Source organism: Camelina sativa, chromosome 19 (assembly GCF_000633955.1).
Source record: "Camelina sativa cultivar DH55 chromosome 19, Cs, whole genome shotgun sequence".
Lineage (NCBI taxonomy): Eukaryota > Viridiplantae > Streptophyta > Magnoliopsida > Brassicales > Brassicaceae > Camelina > Camelina sativa.
The window spans coordinates 8,450,359-8,475,891 of NC_025703.1; the positions used below are offsets into that span (position 1 = coordinate 8,450,359).

The 25,533-nt window shown below is 34.6% G+C and overlaps 5 protein-coding genes, 1 long non-coding RNA gene and 2 pseudogenes across 8 annotated transcripts in view; 3 read left to right on the plus strand and 5 right to left on the minus strand.

The window, feature by feature from the left end:
• LOC104765554 (cell wall / vacuolar inhibitor of fructosidase 1-like) overlaps positions 1-974 on the minus strand; it is a 6,292-nt gene extending 5,318 nt beyond the window's left edge. The window contains exon 1 of the mRNA XM_010489282.2: positions 815-974. Coding sequence (XP_010487584.1) covers positions 815-840 — 26 coding nt within the window. The 5' untranslated portion in view covers positions 841-974. The remainder of the gene's footprint in view (positions 1-814) is intronic.
• LOC104765557 (cell wall / vacuolar inhibitor of fructosidase 1-like) lies at positions 1,526-2,513 on the minus strand. Its single transcript, XM_010489288.2, has 2 exons — positions 2,243-2,513; positions 1,526-2,055 (listed from the first exon to the last, which is right to left on the minus strand). Exons 1-2 carry the CDS (start codon positions 2,432-2,434, stop codon positions 1,753-1,755), a joined length of 495 nt encoding a protein of 164 aa, XP_010487590.1. The 5' UTR covers positions 2,435-2,513; the 3' UTR covers positions 1,526-1,752.
• Positions 3,983-4,869, plus strand: LOC104765558 (annotated as a pseudogene).
• LOC104765559 lies at positions 5,664-6,994 on the minus strand. 2 transcript variants are annotated; one of them, XR_763897.2, is made up of 3 exons: positions 6,807-6,994; positions 6,367-6,429; positions 5,664-6,258 (listed from the first exon to the last, which is right to left on the minus strand). It is a non-coding gene; the product is annotated as an uncharacterized LOC104765559 (long non-coding RNA). The 2 variants fall into 2 exon arrangements; XR_763896.2 differs by having other exon boundaries at positions 6,371-6,429; positions 6,807-6,989.
• Positions 7,676-8,639, plus strand: LOC104765560 (pectinesterase inhibitor-like). Its single transcript, XM_010489289.2, has 2 exons — positions 7,676-8,019; positions 8,282-8,639. The coding sequence occupies exons 1-2, from the start codon at positions 7,830-7,832 to the stop codon at positions 8,626-8,628; spliced, it is 537 nt and encodes a 178-aa protein (XP_010487591.1). The 5' UTR covers positions 7,676-7,829; the 3' UTR covers positions 8,629-8,639.
• Positions 9,254-10,410, plus strand: LOC104765561 (nucleolin-like). Of its 2 annotated transcripts, none has more exons than XM_019241580.1 (2): positions 9,254-9,565; positions 9,916-10,410. In XM_019241580.1, the coding sequence occupies exons 1-2, from the start codon at positions 9,359-9,361 to the stop codon at positions 10,177-10,179; spliced, it is 471 nt and encodes a 156-aa protein (XP_019097125.1). In that variant the 5' UTR covers positions 9,254-9,358; the 3' UTR covers positions 10,180-10,410. The 2 variants fall into 2 exon arrangements, with proteins under 2 accessions (XP_019097125.1, XP_010487592.1); XM_010489290.2 differs by having other exon boundaries at positions 9,260-9,565; positions 9,907-10,410.
• On the minus strand, positions 10,431-12,201 carry LOC104765562 (30S ribosomal protein S6-like). Its single transcript, XM_010489291.2, has 5 exons — positions 11,880-12,201; positions 11,670-11,724; positions 11,516-11,572; positions 11,143-11,220; positions 10,431-11,017 (listed from the first exon to the last, which is right to left on the minus strand). The coding sequence occupies exons 1-5, from the start codon at positions 12,126-12,128 to the stop codon at positions 10,515-10,517; spliced, it is 942 nt and encodes a 313-aa protein (XP_010487593.1). The 5' UTR covers positions 12,129-12,201; the 3' UTR covers positions 10,431-10,514.
• LOC104765563 lies at positions 12,593-20,795 on the minus strand (annotated as a pseudogene).

Genomic DNA, 25,533 nt, shown 5'->3' on the forward strand with positions numbered 1-25,533 from the left:
TTCTTCTTTTTGGCTAGCCGGAAAACAATAGTCATACAAAACCAATTCTGCTTTCAGAAAAATGATGAATTTAGTAGGGAAAGAGAGAACGGACCACATTCATCAATATATACTTGCTCTTGACAATTAAACTTGCTTTGCTTTCAACTTTCACAAATATCAATTTGTAGTTGATAGGTATGTGATTCAATAGTTTAATAACTCTTTCAAATTTATAATAGAAATTTGGTGGTTCGTGTAAGTAATTACAAATATATATATATATATAGAATAATGAACTAACAAAGATTCTTAAAGTCCATTCATTAGAGACTTAATCACAGACATCGCCACGTCACAAAGATTCTTAACCAGCTTGTTTCTAGCCGTAAGGGCCACCGAGCTCTCATCGTCGGCGCCGGCGTTTGTGATCCCTTTCTGGCAAGAATCAGTCTGTTTCTCGGCGTCTCCTAGGACATATATGGCCAATCCGAACTTGCCGCGCCGCATTGTTTCCATCGCCTGAGGAATATTAAACTTGACCACCGGCCTGTACAGCTCTGCGCACTGAGCAAGCGCACGCTCTGCCGCAGGATCGTGAGTATGTCTGATCAGCGTTTGGATGTATCCTAGTGTATCGGTCATGTTACCGAGAACGACGCTGGCCATAGCTGCGGCTAAAGATATGGGATCGGAAGGTGAGGGAGATAGTGGACGGAGAGAGGCTTCACATAGGTCGCTGAACGGCGTTGCTTGGCATATTTTGTCTATAAGATCGTCGGAGGATACCGACGGCAGAAGCAGGAGGAGAAAGAGGGAGAGACACGGTAATGATGTGACGGTACTGGAGGATCCTTTCATGATCGCAAGATAGTGAAATTTTTGAGAAGTTGATGATATGCAATAAATTAAAGACTTGTGGTTTTGTGAGTATACTACTACTGCTAGCTCTGTTTCTAGACTTATATATATAGTAATCGCTGTTTAAAGTTGTTACATGTTAGTGAATGTTTATTTTGTTCTTTTAATCACCAAGACAAGATGTTTTTTACGTGTCGTCACATAGGAATTTTGGTATATATCGATGTTAACTAGGTTAATGATTAATTAGGTGTACGTGGTTATTATAATCCCACCCGTGAACGAAGCTTCGTGATGATCAACAAACTTTATTTTGGTTTGATAGATGTCTTACAATGTATAAGTTTGTTCTGCGTATTTTAGAGTATAAACTTCAATTTGAGTATTATTGTAGGTGTATTGATTGAATCATACTACCTAATTTTTATTATACAGTACATGGATAGTGTATGGTCTTTTAGTTTTTGTTTGTTACACTTTATCCTTTTGGTTACATGTGGTTGTTGGCACTATAACAAAAGAAAGACGAAGGGTATGTGTGGTTTTAATTTGATGTATGAGTACTTTAGTAGTCGGTCACATATACGACAAAAAAATACCACTATATAATGAGTCCACACACTATACCCAACGTCGACCAAACAATTTTAAAATACCTTAAGGTAATTAATATTGTGGGGGCTGTCTTCTCTCGTCAGTCGATATCTGGCTCGTGAATGTTTTTATATATCCAGTGATTCGGTTCTAGAAACTTCGTGCCGAATTTTATTTGTATAGCCGGTTCTTATAGCTAGCTAGTACCGGTTTAGCATTAGTAACGGTGCATCGTTTCACTATAATTAATCAATTAACCAAGCATGATTACGAGCTTTATTATTATTTTACATTATGTTAAATTTTAGATGTAAAATACTAGAGCAACATTCGGATGATGGCTCTGGTCACATCGCAGATCTTGTTCATTCTCTGAGTCAAACCGGTTAACGGCGATTGGCCTTTTGGAAACCCTCCTGCGCAAACGGAGGCTTCAACACCAGCGTCGACAACGGCACCTTCGGCGAACTTAGGGTTTCCATTGATAGCTGTGATGGCAGTGTGGACGTCAACGTCTACGATCGTTTTGTATCTCAGATTACATTCGTCCAATGCACGTTTAAGCATCGGTTTGGTTTTGTACGCCGCGTTGATCTGCCCGAGCGTTTCCGTCCCAAGCGCCTACGTAGATTCCCAAAACAAAACAAAAAATGCATTTACATTTTAATACTAGAAGATTTACTTTTTTCTTTTGGGACAAAACTGCCTTTTGACTTTAAAAAGTTACAAAACCAAACCCCCGTGACTAGACACTTTAATGTCTTATTCAAAATTGAGATTTTTTTATAATTAAGAGAGAGGTATATACCTTGATTTTGTCGACGAGGATAAGACCGAGACCGACGGTGTCGGCGGAGGAGCTACGTGGATCAGAGCGGAGGAGAGAGAGACAGAGAGTGTAGTCAGGTGTCTGTTTGCATGTCGTATCTACGATATTACCCAACGCAACTCCCACCACCATTGCCATAACCATCATCATTATCACCCTAAACATTTTCATCTGTTCTCTTTTTCGATTACGACTAATCGGAATATATTAAGATGACTAATATGCATTCCAAGGCGTGTGTATTTATATGTGTTTGTAGGTGTGACTAACTATTGTGCTATAAAACGTTTTCTTTTCCTTTTTTGTTCGTTGCATCGATACATTTAACAACTTATTAAATGCATATTCATTGACGTGTTATCTCTATACATAGATTTTAGGCTTTGAATGGTTATTGAATTTGAAGTTGATTTTGGTTTTAATTTTTTCCAAATATTTACTTTATAGCCAATCAAGATTTTAAGTGATTTTCCTAAAAAATAGAAAATCTAGATTTTGATGGTTTTTGTCAATTTTTAATGAAAATCTAAAATCTATCGTTCATTAGTTTTTTTCTTTCTAATGTAATTTGACTTAAAAAAAAAACTAAAAACTATTCCCTATAAGTAAAGGATAGATTAGTCNTTTTTTTTTTTTTTTTTTTTTTTTGACAACGATTAGTCATTCATTACTTATAATATAGAGTATATATATATACTCTACAACCCCAAAATCCAAAAATAAAAAACTATTGAAAAATTTGTAAACATTCATGGCCTTAGGTCATTAATTAACCTCTAAGTCCGGGGATAATCCCTCTGACTAAATTACCAATTTACGAGTTGCTCTGACTGATATGCATTGAATGGTTGCTTAATTTCAAGTTACGGGGAAGGGAAATAGTTTTATGGATATCTATGGTGATAAACAAATTAATGTAGCATATGATGCCCTGTGGTGATAGATTTCTTGCATATAAATTTTAAGTATTGTCTGACAACATCCATTGTACCAGACTGTATGATTTCAAATTCGGAATACAATTAAAGAAATCACTGTAAATTCCGATCAGACAATATTTGTTATAATGAAAATCTTTTAATTAAAAAGATTACAATGTAGGATATAGGCACTGGATGTGAAACAATCTATAACCATGAATCAAGGTTGATAAGTTATGTAATATGTTATTTGTTTTACATTTAGTCATACCTATGTTTATCCAGTCAAACACATTCGATCACAATAAGAAAGACAATAGAAGCTATTATATTCAAATGCTAATGGCTTGGTCTACATTTTGACCAAAAGAGATTAATGGCTTGTGTGCTTTTATTTATCTTGAAACTTACTCATGTAAATCAATAATTTCCTAAATATGTTACAAGTTTTTTTATTTTATTTTACAAAGTTTTAAAAGACAAGCAATGCATAAATGATAAATATGAATATTTAAATAACCATAAAATGTTGTTTAAAAAAAAAAAATGCATATCATGTGTCTTTAAAACATACTGTATCTAAAAAAAATTACGTGTACACAAATAAAAAAATGTGTAATCTAATTAATAAGTTTCTCAAATTTTTTAATTTCCATACTACATTATATATATGTACTAGTCTAAAAAATATATAATTTTTTTTAATCTTGTCATAAATATAAACTAAAGAGCTTCTGACCCTATAAGTAGCCAACTTAAACACTTAAAACGATATATTTCACTAAGGTTTTCTATTAGCTTTCAAGACACTCCCATTCACAAAATGAAGAATTCCATGAAATTATTCTGTATATTTTTCTTGTTTATTCACATTCAAATAGCCTTGTCTCAACTAGTTCGATCTGATACGGTACCTCAGCACGTACAAGTACTCTGCAAAAGTAACATTTATCCAAGCCTCTGCGTATCTACTCTCAATCTGGACCCTAGAAGCAAGAACTCTAATATACGAGGTGAGCTGATCAAATAGTATTGTTTTTTTCTTTTCCCATAAAAATAGTCTATTAACATTTTTTTAGGCTAACTAAACAATAAATAATCCAAGATGTAAAAATGAGTAAAATTAAATTTAGTCATGATAAAAAGTTATGCTAAAATATTAAAATAATAAATTATATTCACTAATCGTTTTTTTTTTCAAACAAGGGCTTGCTTCCATATCTATCGATGCGACTTCAAAAAAAGTCCAGGAGGTGTTAGATTATCTCATCTCCAGCTCTAAAAACATCAAAGACCGTGAAGACTTGAAGAAGTACAAAACTTGCATTGATGAGTACGGTTCGGCCGCTCGTAGGTTTTTACCCGCGTCATTGACTCATTGGCTGATCTTAAGACTGGGGAGTTTTCTGTTGCGAAATCTGATATGAAGAACGTTGTGTTGGCTATAGATAATTGTCAGGCGCAGTTTGCCGGGAGTTCGCTGTTGACCGGACGTAACAAAGCTGTCCATGATATCGCTGATATGACTGCTGACATCATGTCATCATCAAATATCTTTTTGCGAATTATTAATACATTTTTAGTATTGTTCGATTTACTAGTGAATAACTACTAATAAATTTTTAGAAAGCAGTTTGACAAAAAAAAAAAAAAATTAGTATTGTTCGATTTAGTATTTTTAGTATCTTTTAGCGAATTATCAATGTTCAAATAAAAAATGTACTTCCATTTTTATCAACAAAGAGACTTTAACCATATAAATTTAATCCACATTATAAATTATAAAACCTCGTCATATATATATATATATATTTTTACCTCAAAACCTCGTCATATAGGATACCAAATATTCTATGTTATACACAAAATCCCTTTTCGGTAGTTCATAATTACCATCCACAATTATGCATTACATTGTCATCTTTTTCGGAATAGTGACTCTATTTTTCGGAATTAAATATTATTAGATCTTTAAAATATAGTTTAAATGCTTTGATTTGAATATGCATTAAGTGGTTGCCAATTTGAATAATTGTGGAAATGGTCATAAATAAGATATCACATGGTATGCGATAGGCCTGCGACAATAAACCCAACGGAAGATACTAAACCGAACTCAGGTTTTTATTTTTTTTGATTAGGATTCGATTAAAATTAGAGCTGAAATAGTCGTTTTAAAGAAAATTATAATAGGGTAAACATATCTCTTACTATAGTCTATCTAAAAATAAAAACTAAAGAGCTTCTGATCCTATTAAAACTGCAACCTTATTAGGGCATTGCCATCAAAGAATTTAAACAAAGTATCTTAAAACATATCTTATTCTTAATTTTGGAAAAAAATGAAATTAAAAACTTCTTAAGAAACTTTAATATTTCATGGGTCCATTGAAGATTGTTAAATTTGAGTTTCTTAAAATAAATATATATATATATATATATATATATATATTGTAAATTATTATGGTATTTTGTTTAAATTCATAAGACTTGTATACTTTTGAAAAACTTACAAATATTGCATTCAATAAAAGTTTAAACAAACATTACATAAAAGCATATTAAAAATAGATTACTAAATGATTAATTTTAATATTGATTTGTGCCAATATTAAAATACATAACCAGAGACAAGTAGCTATCTCTCAGTCCATCTTTCATATTTGACTAAGCAATTTCATTTCTAATTCAATCAGAATCAAAAGTCCTCTCTTACTTGTAGGTTTTGGGATCTGACCGGAGAAACAGAGTGATGCAGTGTTGGCTAAGGCCAGCAAATCCCCAAAACACAAGTGATCAAGACCACTCATGTCCTCGATGATCAATTCTTTCCAAAGGACACCAAACCAAACGGAAACCGGACATCACAGCAACATTCAGACTTACCAGTACTCGGTGGTGGTACAACTTTGGTAGGTATTTTGGAGCCCAAAGCAAACAATGTCGTTCAAAGGTTAACAAAACCAATCACTTCACACCAATGTAAAGATATCGCATTATAGATCATAGATAATTTACTTGATTGGCAGTTGTGTCAACCACAAGCTTCTTCAGTTCTTTGTCTAGACCGAACCACTGTTTCAATCAACAGATACAAGAAAATCAATGATCATGGTTAGAAGTGAAAAGCACTACGTTCAACAATGTGAGCCAATGAAATTTAAAAGGTGATATTAGACTAACTGACCACCCATCCTGATCCTTGCACATCAGCACCTTCAGCTTGATAAGAGTGGTTCAAATGACCTGCACATTAGAATTAGACCCCAATGAGTTACACCCTTTAGCACATAACATAATCCAAAACTTATTTCCCATATCTATCAAACCAATCCAACTGGTTCCGAGCTCAAGAGACCCAACAAATCCAAGTACCTCTAAGCCAGCTAGTGTAACCGATTAAACTTTGATTGACTCAGAGACAAATATTCATCCCAATTTCACACTCTATTCATCAATTACTTCAACTCCTAATTTCTTAGGCTCAATTCAATGGATCATGAGGCTGTAACTTGAAAAATAACCTATTTCATCTAACAATAACCCCATCCAAACACGATCCAACACAAACAAATCCATCAAACTCATCAAAACCGAGATCAGAAAAAAAAAGTCGGACACACCTTTGCCATTGAATTTGATAGCGCTCTACAACTTAACAACAGCAGAAGCATCACCCTTGTTCACAGATTTCTCGTTCAGAAACTTCAGAGCCATTTCCTACTCAGACTTTCTCCTCCGCTTCAAAACAGTTTGTCCTCGGAAAAAGACGAGAGAGATGAGAAGGAGATAGGGTAAAAAAAAAAAATTCTTTTGTCAAAAAATATAGCCAACAATATGCTGACACGTCGTCGGTTCTAAAGGATCCTAAAGTCACTTATGTAAGCGCTGATGCCAAGTATATTTGGCAGTTTTGATTTTTTTTTTTTTTTTTTTGACTTAAGAAACTCCTAAGATATCTTTAAGGATCTTTGATGGAGATGACCTAAATTATGTATATTCAAGTATTCTAATAAATTTCACTATCATTGATATCAAATAACAAAATGAATTAGTCCATGAAATTATTCTCTAATTTGTCGTGCTTGTTCAAATCCAAAATAGCTTTGTTTCAAGTTTCAACGAATTCGGTCTTTTAGGAGACCTCTAAGCTCATGCAAGTAATTTGCAAAACTAACCCTTACCCAAGCATCTGTGGCACTACTCTCAATCTTGACCCTAGGAGCAAGACCTCATATCTTCAGAAAAAAAAAGAATGTAACGCTTCATATATTTTGTCGTCCGACACAGAAAATGATAAATTTTGTCGTCGGACACATGAAATGATAAAAAGAATGTAACGCTTCACATAGAAGCAATGGTTCATTTTTATTATTAATTTTCTAGTCAAACACATTCAATTTAGGATGGAAGAATGAATGGTATAAGAACAGATCAGTTGCCCTTTTCGTCAACAAAAAAGGTTAATATTATTGACCAGAAGAGAGAATATTTCCATACCTATTTATGGTAGTCTGAAGACTAAAAAACTTTCTTTCGTCTGCTCAAACAAAATATATATGTCTTCTGACCCCATGAAGTCAACCTTGAAACTAGAAACGATTCACTAACAGTTCGTTTGTAGCAATCAAAACACAGATTAAAAAATGAATAATTTCATGAAATTATTTGCTGTTTTCCTCGTGTTTATCCAAGTAGCTTTCTCTCAAGCAATTCAGTCTAATCCGGTATCGGTATCTGTCGCTGAACAGCAACTCTGCAAAAAAACCCGTTATCAAGCACTATGCATCTCTACTCTAAATCTTGATCCTAGAAGCAGAACCTCAGATGTCCAAGGTAACATTAACAAATATCATTCTTTGGCTTTTTATTTTCTTATAGAGAAACTCTTTATCGACAAACTTGATTTATACTGTCTTACGAAAAACTTCAAAAATCATGAAGTATATACATGATATATACTTGAAATGGTTTTCCTGTTTTTAAGCTTTTGTCATTATATATACATGATATATTGCAATGTTATGTAACTAAAACATATATATATATATATATATATATATATATTTATATGTTTATTTTTTTGAACCATGAAAAGAATTCGCGTGGATTGCTGTCGATGCGACGACAAAGAAAGTCAAGGAGATGCAACAATATCTTATCTCCGTCCTAAGAAAAATCAGTCTCCGTGAAGACTTTGAGAGATACGGAACTTGCATTGAGGAGTACGGTGCGGCCATTGATAGGTTTTTACCTGCGGTGGTGGCTGATCTAAAGGCAAAAAAATATTCTGAAGCTATGTCTGAAATGAACGAGGTTGTGTCGAAGCCGGGTTATTGTGAGGATCAGTTCGCCAGGAAATCGCCTTTAACCGGACGTAACAAAGCCGTCCATGATATCGCTGATATGACTACCGATATTATCAAAGCGATATCTACTAATTAAATTGTTTTAAAGACTAAATTCTTTATAAATGGAATAATTTTTTTTTAGCTTCCGTATTTCTATCTATCAAATATGTGCAGTCTCCGTAATTACTTCCTTACCTTAATTTTTTTTTATAAGATGTCAATTTTTTTTTTTAACACGTAGAATTTAAATGGAATAATTTTTTTTTAGCTTCCGTATTTCTATCTATCAAATATGCAAAGTCTCCGTAATTACTTCCTTACCTTAATTTTTTTTTTATAAGATGTCAATTTTTTTTTTAACACGTAGAATTTAACCTCTTCTTCCATAATTATTTCAACTCCATTTGAGAAAATACTACCATTTGATAACGAAAAATAATATTTATAGCAAGATATGAGGTGATAAAATGTAATTTAAATAAGTTAGACAATTTGCACAAAAAAAAAAAGATAAAAAAATAAATAAATAAGTTAGACAAAAAATAGTTACATCAATGGGGCTCACATCTAGCCCATTAAGGTAGAACCCAAACAACTGTGTATAAGGCCCAAAAATACTGGCACATATCGCACGTGTGCAAATGACCGTTCGATGTGATGCCATCTCATCAATCCTTGTAGTGTTTCAGATTGAACGGCTACGATTGAATTTTGAGTGTTCTACAGCTAAATGCTGGTTCGGAAGCTTCTGCTTCTTCTGCTCTCTCTCTCAGTCTCTCTCTACTGGACCGAAAAAAAAAAATCTCTGCTTGTTTGGTGGGAAGATGGCGCCTGTTGAAGATGATAAGGAAAACAAGGCGGAGCAACCTGTGATTCAGGTTCTAAGCGACGACGACGACGACGACAGTGAAGTCGAGGAAACCAAAGACGGAGGAGGAAAAGTAACCGCAGACGACGATGAAGACAATGAAGCTGAAGACGAAGACGAAGACGATGATGATGATGAGGAAGACGACGACGATGAAGAAGAGGTTTGAATCTATATTTTTTTTTTCTAGATCTAGGGTTTTTCTGCGGTCTCTTTATCTCTAATTCGGACTCTTAATCTTCTTCGCATGTGTCTCAATTGCTATAAAATTGTCCTTTGATACAAGGTACAGTAGGGTTTATACTTATCCCGAATCAGATTTTTTAGGGTTTTTTTAGTCTTTGTTCTAGTAGAAAACAAAAATGAAGTTTTGACCTTATCTCTTTTTGAAGTCAAACCTAATAACTTTGGTCCATTTCAGCTTCTCCTTTTGGGTGCTCGTCCCCAATCTTATAATAGACCATGTGATGTGTTGTCTACTTATACTACATTCAAACTGTGCAGGAGGAGGAGGAGGAGGAGGATCTTGGAACAGAGTACTTAGTGAGGCCAGTTGTTGAGGTTGAAGATGAGGATGACGCAAGTGATTTTGAGCCTGAGGAGAATGTCGTGGAAGAGGACGTTGATGAAGAGATTGAAGAAGATGATGTTGATGAGGACATCAGCTTGAGTGCTGGCAAATCTGAGCCTCTGCCCAAGAGGAAGAGGATTGCTAAGGAGCACAGTGGTGAGCTAGGAGATGTCACTGGTGATGACATTAGGCCTTCTAAACGTTAGTTTTAACTTTCGAACTGACCTCATCAAATCCAAGAAAAAAGAAGTCGGAGATGGATTCAAAAATTCACAGTGTTTGAATCATCTGTTGGGTTGATGTAGTTTTTTTAATTTAGTGGTAGTGTTGTTTTAGAGCTTAATGGATTGTTGTTTCTTTATGTTCCCTGAGACAGCTGCAAACAAATTAAGTGTTGTTCTACGCTTCTTTATAAAGTTGGAAGAATTTGGTTTCTTAACTTATGAATATGATGCTGTTATGAGTAAAACAAACAACTTCAATTATATATGTGATCTAGTATCCAAAACATGACCTCAAATTAAAAGTATTACAGACAGCTCTATCCTCCTACGTTAACTGTTCTCCGGGTTTCTCTTCTGCCGTTTTTTGACTTGGCCTGTCCTTCTGGTTCACTAGCCCCATCTTCTTCTTCTCCTTCTTCTTCATCTTCATACAAAACCATAACAACATTACCATCATCATCTACTTTGTACTCTATATTATCACCATCTTCTTCCCCATCTTCACCTTCAATTTCACCTTCCTCAAACTCTTCCTCTTCATCATCATCATCATAAAATTCATTACCTGAACGAACAGAGTGAAACTCAGGAGGTGGAGGACAGTCTTCGGTGATGGCCTCATCACGTTTCATCACGAGATGCCTAATCACCCTCTCATCACTATCTAACAATCCCTTGAATTCGTTCAAGTATTTCGCCTCTATCTCAAAGTTCATCAATATATAGTGAGCATTCTCTGCCTTCTGTATTTTGTATGCCAGTCTACGCATTCCCCAATCACTAAACCTCCAAATTTTCCCCTTCTTCTCCTTCAGAAATTCTGAATACCAATCAACAAACTTAACTAAATACTACCGCAATAACTAAAAAAAACTTAGGCATCAGTCTTGCATTGAAATCTAGTGAGCACAACAACAGAACATAAGAAAGGAAAAAGCTTTTCACCTTGTACTTTTTGGTTGATGCTTTCGACCTCCTCAGCATGTTTTTCATGGATCAAGTAAACCACCTCATAGTGCCTCACTGCACACACATAGCTTATACATCATTAACAGAGTCATATCAAATCAATGAACATAATCCATTTTTTCTCTCTATGCAATGTGTCAAGAGGGTTTGATCATATTCCAGGGTAAGCTCCCGACCATCTAGAGAAAAACATATTGCATAATTCCAAATTCCTCTCCTAAGTTAAAGCTAAGCTAATGAGTTTAGATCATGGCATAACTAACAGGTCAACATGGAGCCAGCTTCTACTAGATAACGCGTCACCACATTTCATCGTTTGAGAACAGTAAAGGTAAAATCAAAAACTTACTCCTTTCCTCATTCAAGTCACTCTGAAGCTGAAGATCCAAAAACTCATATAGCTCCTCTGTGTTAACGAGAGAAGAAACAATCAAATTTATAACAACCAAAAAAATCATACTGAAAACTAAAACCAACACTAAGCATATAAAATAATCACTCACTTTCTTCAGCATCAGCAAACTCGGGAAGTAAGTCACCTTCTTCATCCATCCTCTTCTGCAAATCAAATCCACAATAACACAAATTCATCATCAATGATGAACACAGAAACAATAAAAGCTACTAACTTTATCCCCAATTCCATCAATTCTCAGATTTTAACCAGTAAAGTCCATCAAAAAATATTCGAACAAAAATCGAAAAAAGCTTACCTCTTTGAGAAGAATGGATTCAGGGAAAGGACCAGTGGCTTCTTCAGGTTTAGCTGAAAAGCCATGATTGTCATCTTTCTTGCTTTTCTTCTTCTTCGCCGCTACGACCAAAGAAAGAGGTTTAGATCCTCTGCGGCCGAGATTAGGATTAAGACACACGCGGCGCGACGGGTTGATGAATGAATCTCGACCGTCGATTCTGGGTCTAAGAGACACTAGAGACGAAGACGCGTGCAGGAGTGACTCCATTGGAGTGAGTAAGCACGAGTGAAGAAGACGAAGAAAGAAGAAGAAGGGAAGGGTTTTAGCAGAAGAAGAGCAAAGAGACGTTTTGGGTTTTTGGATAAGAAAACGTTTTATAATAATTTCACTTTGATCCCTATAGTTTTTATAATTTTGAAACATGCCAGATGAAATTTCGTACTGTTAAAACTAGGCCATTTATTTTGTAATCACAGAGAGTCAAACTAATTAAAGAATTCTGAACACAAAAAAAAAGATAAGTATTTGCATCTACAACTAATCTTACTGGATTTGGACTAAACTTTGAACATAATTACTTAAGTTGTTGTTCTCCCTCTTGCTTCTATGACAACAACAACACAACCACTTTCTTCTCTACGTTGACGAAGGCATTCACACAACGCGTAAGTCATTATTATTGTTAATTTGTAACATGGTTTGGTAGATACAGTGAGAAGAAACATGTTCTATTATGTGACATGGATTTATTATGTATGAATGTATTTTTTTTATATACTCATCGGGAAAAAAAGAAGAGAGAGTACAATATGATACTGTATAGTGATGATGTTGTCTAGGGGCGTGAGGGAAGTTCTTGGCCGTTAAGGAAGGACCGGAAAAGAGCGAGAGCTTCTTCAGGTTTATTGAGAGGAACCAAGTGTCCAGCTCCTCTCACCGTTACGAACGTTAACCCTCCTTCATACTCCGTTTTCCTCCCTCCCACCTTCACATTATACCAAAAAGAAAAGAAAAAAAATCTTGTTCTATACTTTTTTTTTTTGGGTCAAAATCTTGTAACTATACTAATACAAACTTATTCGGCTAAAGTATCACATTAATATATAATTTCATAACAACCCCTAATTAACCTGATGATTGTGGAACCAAGAATGCCAATCGGATTTAACTGGAAGCCCTAAAGCTTCAACACAATACCTACTTCCGATCACCGGCACTCTCCCGTCGGCATCTCCACTGTTAGACGATGTCACGATGATAAGTATTGTTGTCACTATATAATTAGATATAATGTTATATCTACTAAATTGTTTTTCAAATAGACTAATTAGCATTGGTTTTCCCGATTTCTAAACCGTCCAAACTATTTGGAGATTATGGAAAACAGTACCTGTCAAATACGAAAAAAATGTACAATTACATCAGTAGTTTATTCATTTGACAGCTAACTAATCAGTCAAAGATTTTCTTATATATATATATATATATATAACGAGACTAGATCCAAAAGGCATGTACATAATACAACATTTTGGTGGGTGAATTAATCATAATTATCATAGCATCGTCGGCGGGTTACCTCGTGAATCTCGTGGCATATGTACTATGAATTTGTTTCCAAAGCGACCATATATTTCAAAAAGTATCACAAAAATGTTTTTTAAGAAGGCTATGACAACATTCAGATACCTTTTCTCCAAATGTTGACGTATTTTGTGTGGTATTATAAAATTTGTAAATACTTGTGATATTTTTGGAGAGGAAAGTAAAAAGTGGTTTATAATGTACTATAAAGTATCCCATAAAAATATGTATGTTTGATGTAAAAATCTCTCGTGCATTCAAGAATCTCGTGCATTTCGTGCATATGTTTATTAACCAAGACCGTACAGTTCAAACAGAAGATATCTCCTTTTCTGATCCTACATGGTATCAGAGCTCAGTCGCCAATGGCTGATAACTCTGATTCTTCCGCTTTATGTTTTTTTCATTGTATTACTTTAAAACTCTGTTCCTTAAACTATCTTTTGTGGAAAATCCAGTTTGAAACTTGGCTTAACAATCAGAGGTTGTTGGGTCATGTCATTGGCAGCTCTCCGTGTCCCCCTGCAACCAGAACAGTCAAAAATGGAGATGCGCAGACTGAAGCTCCAAATCCGGATTTCCTCACTTGGATACACAATGACCAGAAGATTATGGGATGGCTGATTGGTTCTCTCTCGGAAGAAGCTCTCAGATCTATGTATGGTCTTCAAACTTCTGGAAAGGTATGGTTCTCTCTAGCAAAGAAATACAACTACATCTCTGCCTCTAGGAAAAGTGACCTTCAGCGTCGTCTTTACTCTATTGAGAAGGCTGAAAAACCTTTAGCTGAGTATCTCAACTCTATTAAGCAGATTTGTGATCAACTACATTCTATTGGCTACTTTGTTCCTGAAAATGAAAAAAAATTTGGAGTTCTTCATGGGTTAGGTCAGGAATATGAGTCTATAGCTACTGTTATTGAAAGTCAAATGGATACCTTTCCATTGACGTACGATGATGTTGTGATAAAACTGACTAACTTTGATGATAAGATTCAACGCTATGCTGGTTCGTCAGTATCTCCTCATCTGGCTTTCACTACTGATAGAGGATACTCAACTCGTGGTCGTGGTCAGTCTCGTGGTAAGTCTGGTGGATATCGAGGTTGTGGAAGTTATTCAACCCGAGGAAGAGGTTTCCATCAACAGATTTCTCACGGTTCTTCCTTTAACTCTGACACACGCCCTACTTGTCAGATCTGCAACAAATATGGTCACTCTGCTGCTAAGTGTTACAAACGTTTTGATCACTCCTATCAGGCTGAAGACTTGACACAAGCACTCACTGCAATGCACGTTTCTGGTCCTAACACTCAAACTGGAACTAGGTGGTATCCTGACTCTGCAACTACAACTCATATCACAAACTCCACTGCTCAGCTACAGACAGCTCAACCATACAACGGTGAGGACTCTGTCATTGTTGGTAACGGTGATTTTTTGCCTATTACTCACATCGGTTCATATGTGTTGCCAATTCATCAAGGTAACTTGCCCTTACGAGATGTCTTAGTTTGTCCTGGTATCACAAAATCACTATTGTCTGTTTCAAAACTCACTTCTGATTATCCTTGTGCAATTGAGTTTGATTCTGATGCTGTGATTATTAAGGACAAACAGACAAGGCAGCTCCTCACCAGCGGTCCCAAACGTAAGGATCTGTATCTGTTGAAGAATCCTCGGTTCATGGCGTGTTACTCTGCAAGACAACATGCTACAAGTGATGAGGTGTGGCACATGAGGCTAGGTCATCCTCATCAAGATGTTCTTCAACAGCTTTCACGAAATAAGGCCATAGTTATTAATAAGATGAGTCATCAGTTATGTGATGCTTGTCAGATGGGAAAGATTAGTAAACTCCCTTTTACTTCCTCTTCTTTTGTTTCTAGTAGACCTTTAGAGCGTATCCACTGTGACTTATGGGGACCTTCTCCAGTGGTTTTGACTCAGGGTTTTCGTTACTATGTAATCTTCATTGACAACTATTCAAGGTTTACATGGTTCTATCCTCTGCGTCTTATATCTGATTGCTTTCCTGTGTTTTTACAATTTCAAAAGATGGTCGAAAATCAGTTTCAGCAGAAAATTGCTATGTTTCAGTGTGATGGAGGGGGTGAATTTATGAATAATCAGTTCATTGTACACTTAAGTAACTGTGGCATTCAACAACTAGTTTCGTGTCATTAGACTCCGCAGCAAAACGGTCTTGCAGAGAGGAAGCATCGCCATATTATAGAACTCGGTCTATCCATGTTGTTTCATGAGAAACTTCCACATCATTTATGGGTCGAAGCTTTCTTTACCTCGACGTTTTTTGGAAATCTTCTTCCAACTTCGGTTTTGCCTGATAAGAAGAGTCCTTATGAGATGCTTACGGGAAAACCACCAGTTTATACATCGATTCGCGTCTCTGGTTGTGCGTGCTACCCATATCTTCGTCCCTACTCTCGCAATACGTTTGATCCTAAATCGCTTTTGTGTGTTTTCATTGGTTACAATGAAAAGTACAAAGATTATCGCTGCTATCATCCACCATCAGGAAAAGTTTTTATCAACAGATATGTACTGTTTGATGAGTCTAAATTCCCTTTTGTCGATGTCTTCAGCAGGAAATTATCTCCACATGATACTCCTTTGCTTTCAGCCTGGCAGGGAAGCTTCACTTCACAAGACTCTACAGTTCAAAACTCTACTGCAGCTCCAATAACAGCTTCAGTTCCACAAAGGTCTAATGTCTGTCTAGAGAATCATGAGTCTTGTAATGTTAGTGGGGAGAGTGTTTTGGAGTCTACTGATGTCTCCTCAAATTCTTCGTCTCACGACTCTGACAATGATGATGATGACTACGATACCGAAGTCCCTGTGGTTACAGAAGCTGTACTTGCTGAGCCTATGGTTACATCTACAGTCCCTGTGCCAACCACTGATTCTGTTCATCCTATGGTTATAAGAGCTAAGTCTAGTGTTGTCAAGCCGAATCCCAGATATGCTCTGTTCACAGTTAAAAGCAGCTATCCCGAGCCAAAAACTGTGAAAACCGCTCTCCAAGATGAAGGTTGGACTAATGCAATGGGAGAGGAAGTCGAATCTTTTCATGAGACTGGTACATTTGATTTAGTTCCTCCTGAAGTCTGTCCAAATTCTCTTGGTTGCAAATGGGTTTTTAAAACAAAACTAAAGGCAGATGGATCTCTTAATAGATTAAAAGCGAGATTAGTGGCTAAAGGTTATGAACAAGAGGAAGGTGTTGATTATATGGAAACTTATAGTCCAGTGATAAGAACTGCTACGGTGCTTTCAATCTTGCATACAGCAACTATTCACAAATGGACCATCAAGCAACTTGATGTTAAGAATGCCTTCTTACATGGAGACTTAAAGGAAACAGTTTATATGCACCAACCCCCTGGTTTTGAGGACAAAGACAAGCCATACTACATTTGTAAGCTCAACAAGGCAATCTACGGCCTAAAACAAGCTCCTCGAGCTTGGCTTGATAAGTTCAGCACTTTCCTTATTGATTTTGGGTTCACATGCACCTATGCTGATGCTCCGTTGTTCACCTATCTCAAAGGAAATGACATGATGTTCCTTCTTCTTTATGTTGATGATATGCTTCTGACTGGTAACAATCTTATACTCGTCAGTACTCTGCTTGCTCATCTCAACAAGGAATTCAGAATGAAAGATTTGGGAGGTCTGCAATATTTTTTGGGCATTCAAGCTCACTATCACTCTGAGGGACTCTTTCTTCATCAGGAAAAGTATGTTATGGATCTGTTAGTCGCTGCAGGCATGGCTGATTGCGCTCCAATGCCTACTCCTTTACCTCTGCAACTCGACAAAGTGCGTGGAAAGGAGGTCCCTTTCGCTGATCCGACTTATTTTCGAAGCCTAGCTGGCAAGCTTCAGTATCTCACCTTAACAAGACCTGATATACAATTTGCTGTGAATCTTGTATGCCAGAAAATGCACTCGCCTTCAATGGCTAATTTTTATCTCCTTAAGTGGGTCCTGCGATATCTCAAAGGCACAGTTAGTATGGGACTCAACATTTACTCTGACACTGAATCCACACTTCGTGCGTATAGTGACAGTGACTGGGCTAATTGTAAAGAAACAAGACGGTCTGTCGGTGGTTTCTGCACCTTCCTTGGCTCAAACATCATCAGTTGGTCTGCCATGCGCCACCCCACTGTATCTAAATCCTCGACTGAAGCTGAATACAGGACTCTCTCTATCGCTGCATCAGAACTCAAGTGGATATCTCTACTTCTTCACGAAACTGGTGTCTCTCAACCACTCACACCAGAACTATATTGTGACAATTTATCTGCTGTTTACTTGACTGCAAATCCTGCAATGCACAATCGCTCCAAGTCTTTTGATGTCGACTTTCACTTTGTTAGAGAACGAGTGGCCTTGGGAGCTTTGGTGGTCAAGCATGTTCCTGCTGAATATCAACTTGCTGACATCTTCACGAAATCTCTTCCTCAGCAGCCATACTTTAATCTGCGATACAAACTTGGTGTTGTCTTACCTCCCACTCCAAATTTGAGGGGATGTATTAACCAAGACCCTACAGTTCAAACAGAAGGTATCTCCTCTTCTGTTTTTGAATCTCTTAAGGCCTCAACTGAGATGGGCTTTAAACACATTACCGAGCCCGGCTTCATACACATTACCGAGCCCATTACCAAGTCCACCTCTATATCTTGCAACGGTAACAAGGCGCTGACACAGTCAAACCGTACGCCACCTACTCTTAAACGCACGGCGTGCACAGCTCAACAGGTCGCTCTCCATAACAGATTTGATGCCCTTGGTTCCCCGATGTTGACGTGTGTGTGTTGATGTGTGCCCTAATCTCCTACTTTGTAGCCATCCTATATAAGCTCTGTAATAGTCATTGTATCCCTTTAAGCAGAAATATTGAATAAAGATTTCTCTTCACTATTTGTGCCTTGTTCTATCTTACAATGTTTATGTTTCGGTAATAATTTAATATAGGTGACTAAGCGGCTAATATAGGTGACTACTGACTAGTTTATATTAGCCTCGCAAACATTTCCTCAAATGATCTGTTTCCATTTACAAAAGGAATAAATCAGCTAGGAAAAGTTCATTGACATTGATATTGTATACTGAGAGGCTATTTGTTTCATTCTATATTTCTGAAATAAACACCAATTCTATAGATAAAAGTATAGAGTACCTATAAACCCATATCTTGAGGCCAGCTTTGATGAGCTTACTGTATGTAGGCAACATTGAGGAGACTGTAAAATGGTACGTTTGCAATATTGAATCACTGTCAATCACGGTAAAAAGAAAAAATATTGAACTTAACATTTCAGCCTTTTTCATATACATAATTAGGAAAAATCAGATCTATTCTACATTTCTACATTAAACATTAAACTTACTTGCAAACTTTCCATCTTGCTACATTTCGTGTAGTGGCATGAAGAGACGATTGAACATCGACCCTATTGAAATTTTTTTTCAGCATAATTAGAGTAACAAGGATCGTATCCTTCGTACCATCTCACTCTCTTGAACCAGTCTTTGACCGCCAGAGACTTATAATTAGCTCCGGAACTTAAGTAGGAAGCTCCTGATGAGCTATTAGATATGCACTTGGGAGCATATATGTTATAAATATCAATCTCTTTGTATTTTGTGAACACTGTGCTCATGGCAACGTTGCAGGGTTCTGACCAATTCGAAGACTTGAAGTCGCAGCTACGTTTTGCAGAGTCGTATAGATTGTCAGAGATCACGGCATGACTCCATGCATATTCTAGAATCCCTTTGTTATCGTACTCATCGTCCGTCAATGGATTTCCCACCTATATTGACAAACTTTTATTATTATGAAAGAAAATCATAATTAAAATTTTAAAATCTTTTTCAGAAAGAAACAAGTAACATTGAAATCTATATGTTCTTTTTTTTTTTTTTTTTTTAATCTCTTAGTGTTCATTTACTTATATATACAAGGGATCCACAATCCATGTAACATTAAATTGTGAGTTGATTAGAAGTTTTTTTCCAAGAAAAAGTCGGTCGCATTGGATTTACGTTACACTATCACCATGCACGTATTAATAGACATGGCAAGTTTATACGATGACTAATAATATATAGTAAAATACGTACGATGAAGCCTTTGAGATTAATGAAGGAGTCCTTTGGCTTAATTTTGTTCCGATCGTATATAATCTCGGCTAGCTGAGGTGCGTAGTGACCTGTAAATTAAAGAGTAAATAAACCATGCCATATAATATTTCAGGCCCATTAATTTTCATGCTTCAGTTTGTACTTGTAATTAAGATCCTATACTTTTTGCTTAATCATAGTTGATAGATTCCAATCTAGATATTACGAATTTCTCAGAATGAAATTTCAACAGTTCGAGAAGAACAATATAGAGTAATTAATTAAGCTCACCGGCATAGCTTTCACCAGCTATGAAGAAATCACGAGACTTATATTGGGGATACCTTGCAAACCAAGCAACCATGAAGTTGTATGCATCTTCCGCTGTTACAAAATATCTCTAAGTAATTTCTCACATTTAAGTTTACACTAGAGTCGTATATATAACCAATGTTTTATTAATTTAAATAAATTTTGAGAGTTGAGAACCTTCTTGTGGACTTTTACTTACCAACGAAAGCGTCGTTGAGGTTGTCCAAATCGGAAGATGAGTTCGTGTACGAAAACCCTACTCCAACTGGTGATTCTAAAAACAACATATTCGCTTCTGCATTTTTGTTAACAAAAAAATTCGTGAAGTTATACAAAAAAACTAGCTTAATTATTTGTTGTTAAGATATTATTTTATCCGGCTAAAATTTTGTAACGAGAACTAGATAAAAACCTTGGACCCAAGAGTATTGATTGAAACTAAGGCTTGTCCCATTTTCAACAATACGAAAAGGTCCTAATTCAGATGCTGCTCCATATCCAATAGAGGAACAACCTGGACCTGCAGCAGGATCATCCATATAAATAGGTAAAAAAAAAACTATAATCATATATAATTAAGTGAATTGATCACTTACCTCCATTAAGCCAGAGAACTAGCGGTCTTGTTGAAGGAGATTCAGACAAGGCTTCGAAGAACCAAAAGAAGAGTGAACGTGTATTTTCGGGATTGACGTTGACATAACCTGAGAAGTGAGAGACCTTTGGATTCGATGGTTGTTCAGGAAGGTTAACTACTTTGTCTGAATTTTGTGCTTCAATGTGATAATCCTGATGACGTAATGATAATAATAGCAATAATGAGATGATCAGCAGAAAATTTAGTTTTTTCATTGGAAGAGTCAAATTCATCTCAGGATTTTGTTTGTTTGCCTTGGTATTTGCCTTTGTCTAGCGTATGTAATGTGTATATAAAGAAGTGAATGTATTAGGGGATGTTGGTTGATTGTGGAAAGTAGAGTATATGTGGCCACATAATTAAGGATAAGAATTTACAATTCTTATTTTTGTTTTATGTCAAGATCGTAATGGATGGAAGCTGAATGTAGTACACTTCTGAGTTGTGACCAATTCATTTGATAACTTATTAATAGATTTTATCGTTTTAGTTGTGTACTATCACTAGTATAAGTAATAGGATGATTTATTTTTTAATTTTCTTTCTGTTTTGTTTGATTGGAAACTAAAATGCATAATATGCAAGTTCAAATTTAAACATTACGAAAAGTAATAGTGATATTACAAATATGTTTCTTATTACAAAGACAAAGACATAAAACAAAGCTTAATCCTTACTTCGAAGTCGGTTTCTCTAGAAGGTTTGCGATGGCCATGATGTACATGCCAAGTGTTGACTCCACTAAAATTATCATGTCATTTGCCTTACTCACACTACCTAGCTAGGAAGCAAAGTCAATAATGAGATTCCCCATTTATACTATACAACTAACTTCCTAAGAGGCTTAGCCTCTTGTTCATAATGCATATGATGGGGACATTTTCATATTTGTTGTGTAAATCATACAGTCAAAAAAAAAAAAAATCATCACTGTCATTCTGTCAATACAGTAATTTTGTGGTACATTTTTATTTGGCCGGTAATGAGAAGCGGAGTAAGAATTAAATGGGCCAAGAATAGGCATTGGCTAACTATAAACAGACAGGTTAGATATCAAACGTTACTTTAAATGGGCTGATAATAATACTTAGAACTTTGTAAATTAGGGGATTATTATAGGGAACAGTTTTGAGTGTTTTTAGAGTAAAAATATTATGAAGATAATGTAAGATCATTAGTTTAAATCTTTTTGTTAAGAAGTTAGTTATTGGGAAAACATGTTTAAGATCATAAGATTTAATAATATAATATTCTTAAACATATTACAATTATAAAAACTTATAAATTAACATTTAAATTGCATACTTATATAAAAGCAATTGTATACTTATAAATTAATATAATATTCTTAAACATATTACAATTATAAAAACTTATAAATTAACATTTAAATTGCATACTTATATAAAAGCAATTGTATACTTATAAATTAATATAATATTCTTAAACATATTACAATTATAAAAACTTATAAATTAACATTTAAATTGCATACTTATATAAAAGCAATTGTATACTTATAAATTAATATAATATTCTTAAACATATTACAATTATAAAAACTTATAAATTAACATTTAAATTGCATACTTATATAAAAGCAATTGTATACTTATAAATTAATATAATATTCTTAAACATATTACAATTATAAAAACTTATAAATTAACATTTAAATTGCATACTTATATAAAAGCAATTGTATACTTATAAATTAATATAATATTCTTAAACATATTACAATTATAAAAACTTATAAATTAACATTTAAATTGCATACTTATATAAAAGCAATTGTATACTTATAAATTAATATAATATTCTTAAACATATTACAATTATAAAAACTTATAAATTAACATTTAAATTGCATACTTATATAAAAGCAATTGTATACTTATAAATTAATATAATATTCTTAAACATATTACAATTATAAAAACTTATAAATTAACATTTAAATTGCATACTTATATAAAAGCAATTGTATACTTATAAATTAATATAATATTCTTAAACATATTACAATTATAAAAACTTATAAATTAACATTTAAATTGCATACTTATTTAAATTGTATATTTATATAAATGAAATATTTTCTTTTTTTCCAAAAAATCTCGCCCAATCACGTGAAGCCACGTCGAATATGAACTGGGCTTAAATCAGTTCTTATTCAAGATCAAAAAAATAGTTCTAAGCCCACTATTCATTATTTTTCTAATTTTTTTGGGCTTAGAACACAAAGGTGTTCTTCTTATAATGATGGCCTTACAATGACTTTTTGAAGGACAAATGGAGAAGCAAGAAGGTACCAGTACCACTATCCCAAAGAAGGAGAAGCAAGAAGGTACCACATTTAAAAAATAATGACTTTTCGAAGAAGGAGAAGCAAGAAGGTACCAGTACCACTATCCCAAAGTCAAATTATTTTAATGAATATTCAGGGCATTTCTTGGAAATTGTAATTAAAGCTTTTAACATGTACATTCACAGTTTTTCACTAGCAGTGAAACTAAATTATTGATTATGTGTTATGGGACCAAAACTAAAATTGATAAAAATGTTGGGCATTAAACGAAAGATCTCTGAAACATAGTACGTAGAGAAGGGACAGAAGAGAAACGGACGGATTGAAATGGGCTAAGAAAAAAAAATCAAAACAAAAATCATTACTATTATTCTTTTTACTCGTCATTATTGTAGGGGACCCTTTTTTGAGAAATTAAAGAGCCCTGTCCTATTTTTGTATTTACCAAAAAGAGTTATATAATTATACAGTATATAAATATATTGTCTTACTGAAAGCACTAATGCGTATGTTAAACTAACACGAAAGACTAAGGGTCTGATTGGTACCTGTGGTTGGGGTGGACAAATCCATTTGAGGATCAGACCGTCCTGTTTTAAGTGTGAACAACAAACTGCAGCGATCCAACTCTATTTGTAAGGAAAAGCGGTTTGCAGTTGGTTCACTGCGGTTTTATTTCTGTTTTTTGTAGACCATTGTGGATTACATATAATGAATGGTAAATAAAAAACGGTTTGATCCGCAAATGGATTTGTCTATCCTAACCTAACCGCTCTACCCATTCCTATCCTAAATAATATAAGAACGCAGGTCAAGATGATTCTTTTTGGCCTTATATCAGTTAATATAACATTTGGTTAGTATATTAAATAACACTATTGACATTACTATACTTTTTGCATTATTTTGACCATTTCATATCTTAGGAGACTGTGATTCTCCCGCACGCCCACAAAGTTTCTATTCCCCACAAATCTGAGACTTTTTGATTACTTAGAAATACCTCTTTTTAAAAAAGAGATTCGATCTTCTTCAGCTTACTTCGTTTCAAAGAAAACTGATGAGCTATTGAATAAGTATTAGAGAAAAGGAAACCTCTTAACAGAGGTAGAAATTTGATTTTAGGAAGATTATAATTTGAAAATAGTAGGAACAAAAACACATTCATTAATATATATATATATATATATATATATATATATTAAGTTATAACTGTATCAGAAATGATGATTTTTTAAGTTTTTCACATAGATTAAGAAAATAATTAATGTTTAGTCATAAATATATTTTTATATATAAATAATATATTTCTCATAACTATTAACCAATGGTAGTTCATTAAAATTTTAAATTTTCAATTAATGAATCTTGAAATCTACAATTTCATAGCATTAATTAATAAAAAATACAGAAAATCAATCTTTGTGATACAAGATAATTTTTTAAAACATCATCTATTCTAATACATAGGGGAGTACTATGAAAACTAAATACTACTAATGAATGTAAACATGATTTATTTTGAAATTTGAACTTTCATGTTTTTCCCTAGAATTGAGGAATTCCATTTACCAAGATTCTCTTAATTTGCTCAAACTCAGTCTCTTCACCAATTAGTGAATAATTATGTTTAGCTAGGATGCCTAGTAGTCCAGCTAGATTACATTATGAACTAGGAAAATAAAAACGTTCGGTTAAAATCAGTAATCAACGAAATTTTAATTCATAAGTTCTTCGGAAAAAACACATTCAACATGAGTAAACTGTTGACAAAACAAAATGTTTCGGACCAAAAAAAACTTGAGACACAGTTTCGAGTTTTAATATTTGACTTTGGGTTTCGCTTACGACCAAAAGAAACTGCTAACTCAGGAAGAGGACCACCTCCGGGCAGAACGGTCAGGTGTTCGGGCAGATTGGTCTATGCCATATCGCAAAGATGACGTCATCAAGTTCACATATAAAGCTTGTCTCGGGCAAATGACAGCGTCATGATCCCTCCAAAGGTCTAATTGGGCCCCGGCCCACGAAGGTTATCATCTATTGTATTTTATCTCTTTTTTCTTTTCTTTGATTATAAACTTTGCCTTAAAATCTCTCCTTCACTTGATACCTTCTTCATCATCCCACCGTTTCTCAAGGCTCTCTCTCTCTCTATCTTTCTGTTTTTATTTTATTTTTCTCTCTCAAATGGAAGGGAGAGAAGAGCTCCCATGGATGGAAAGGTCAAGGCCAAAGTTTCTTCAAGGTGATATGTCTACCTTGATATATGCAATGCCAAGAGTTAGGGTTTTGTCAGTTCGAAGAAGTCAATTTTCTTGTTCATCAGTGATATATGTATGATATGTTACTGAACTATCTAATACATATGTGTTTCTCGGTATCTATATGTATATATATAGTTTAGGTATATAGACTGATAGACACTATTAATGTGTACATGCAAACCAACATATATTTGTATCCATACACTTTCGCTACTATTGACTCACGAAGATAGATGCTTTTAGATATGGTCAAATATCTTTTTGCAGTCTTTACAGTTACGTTATAGATTTGGAATCACATATATACACGATTACTGTTGTAAAGAGTAACATGTTCTTTTTTTCTTGTGCTTGTGCAGGCGATAAGAGAAACATAAACCATGTGAAGCATATAGATTAT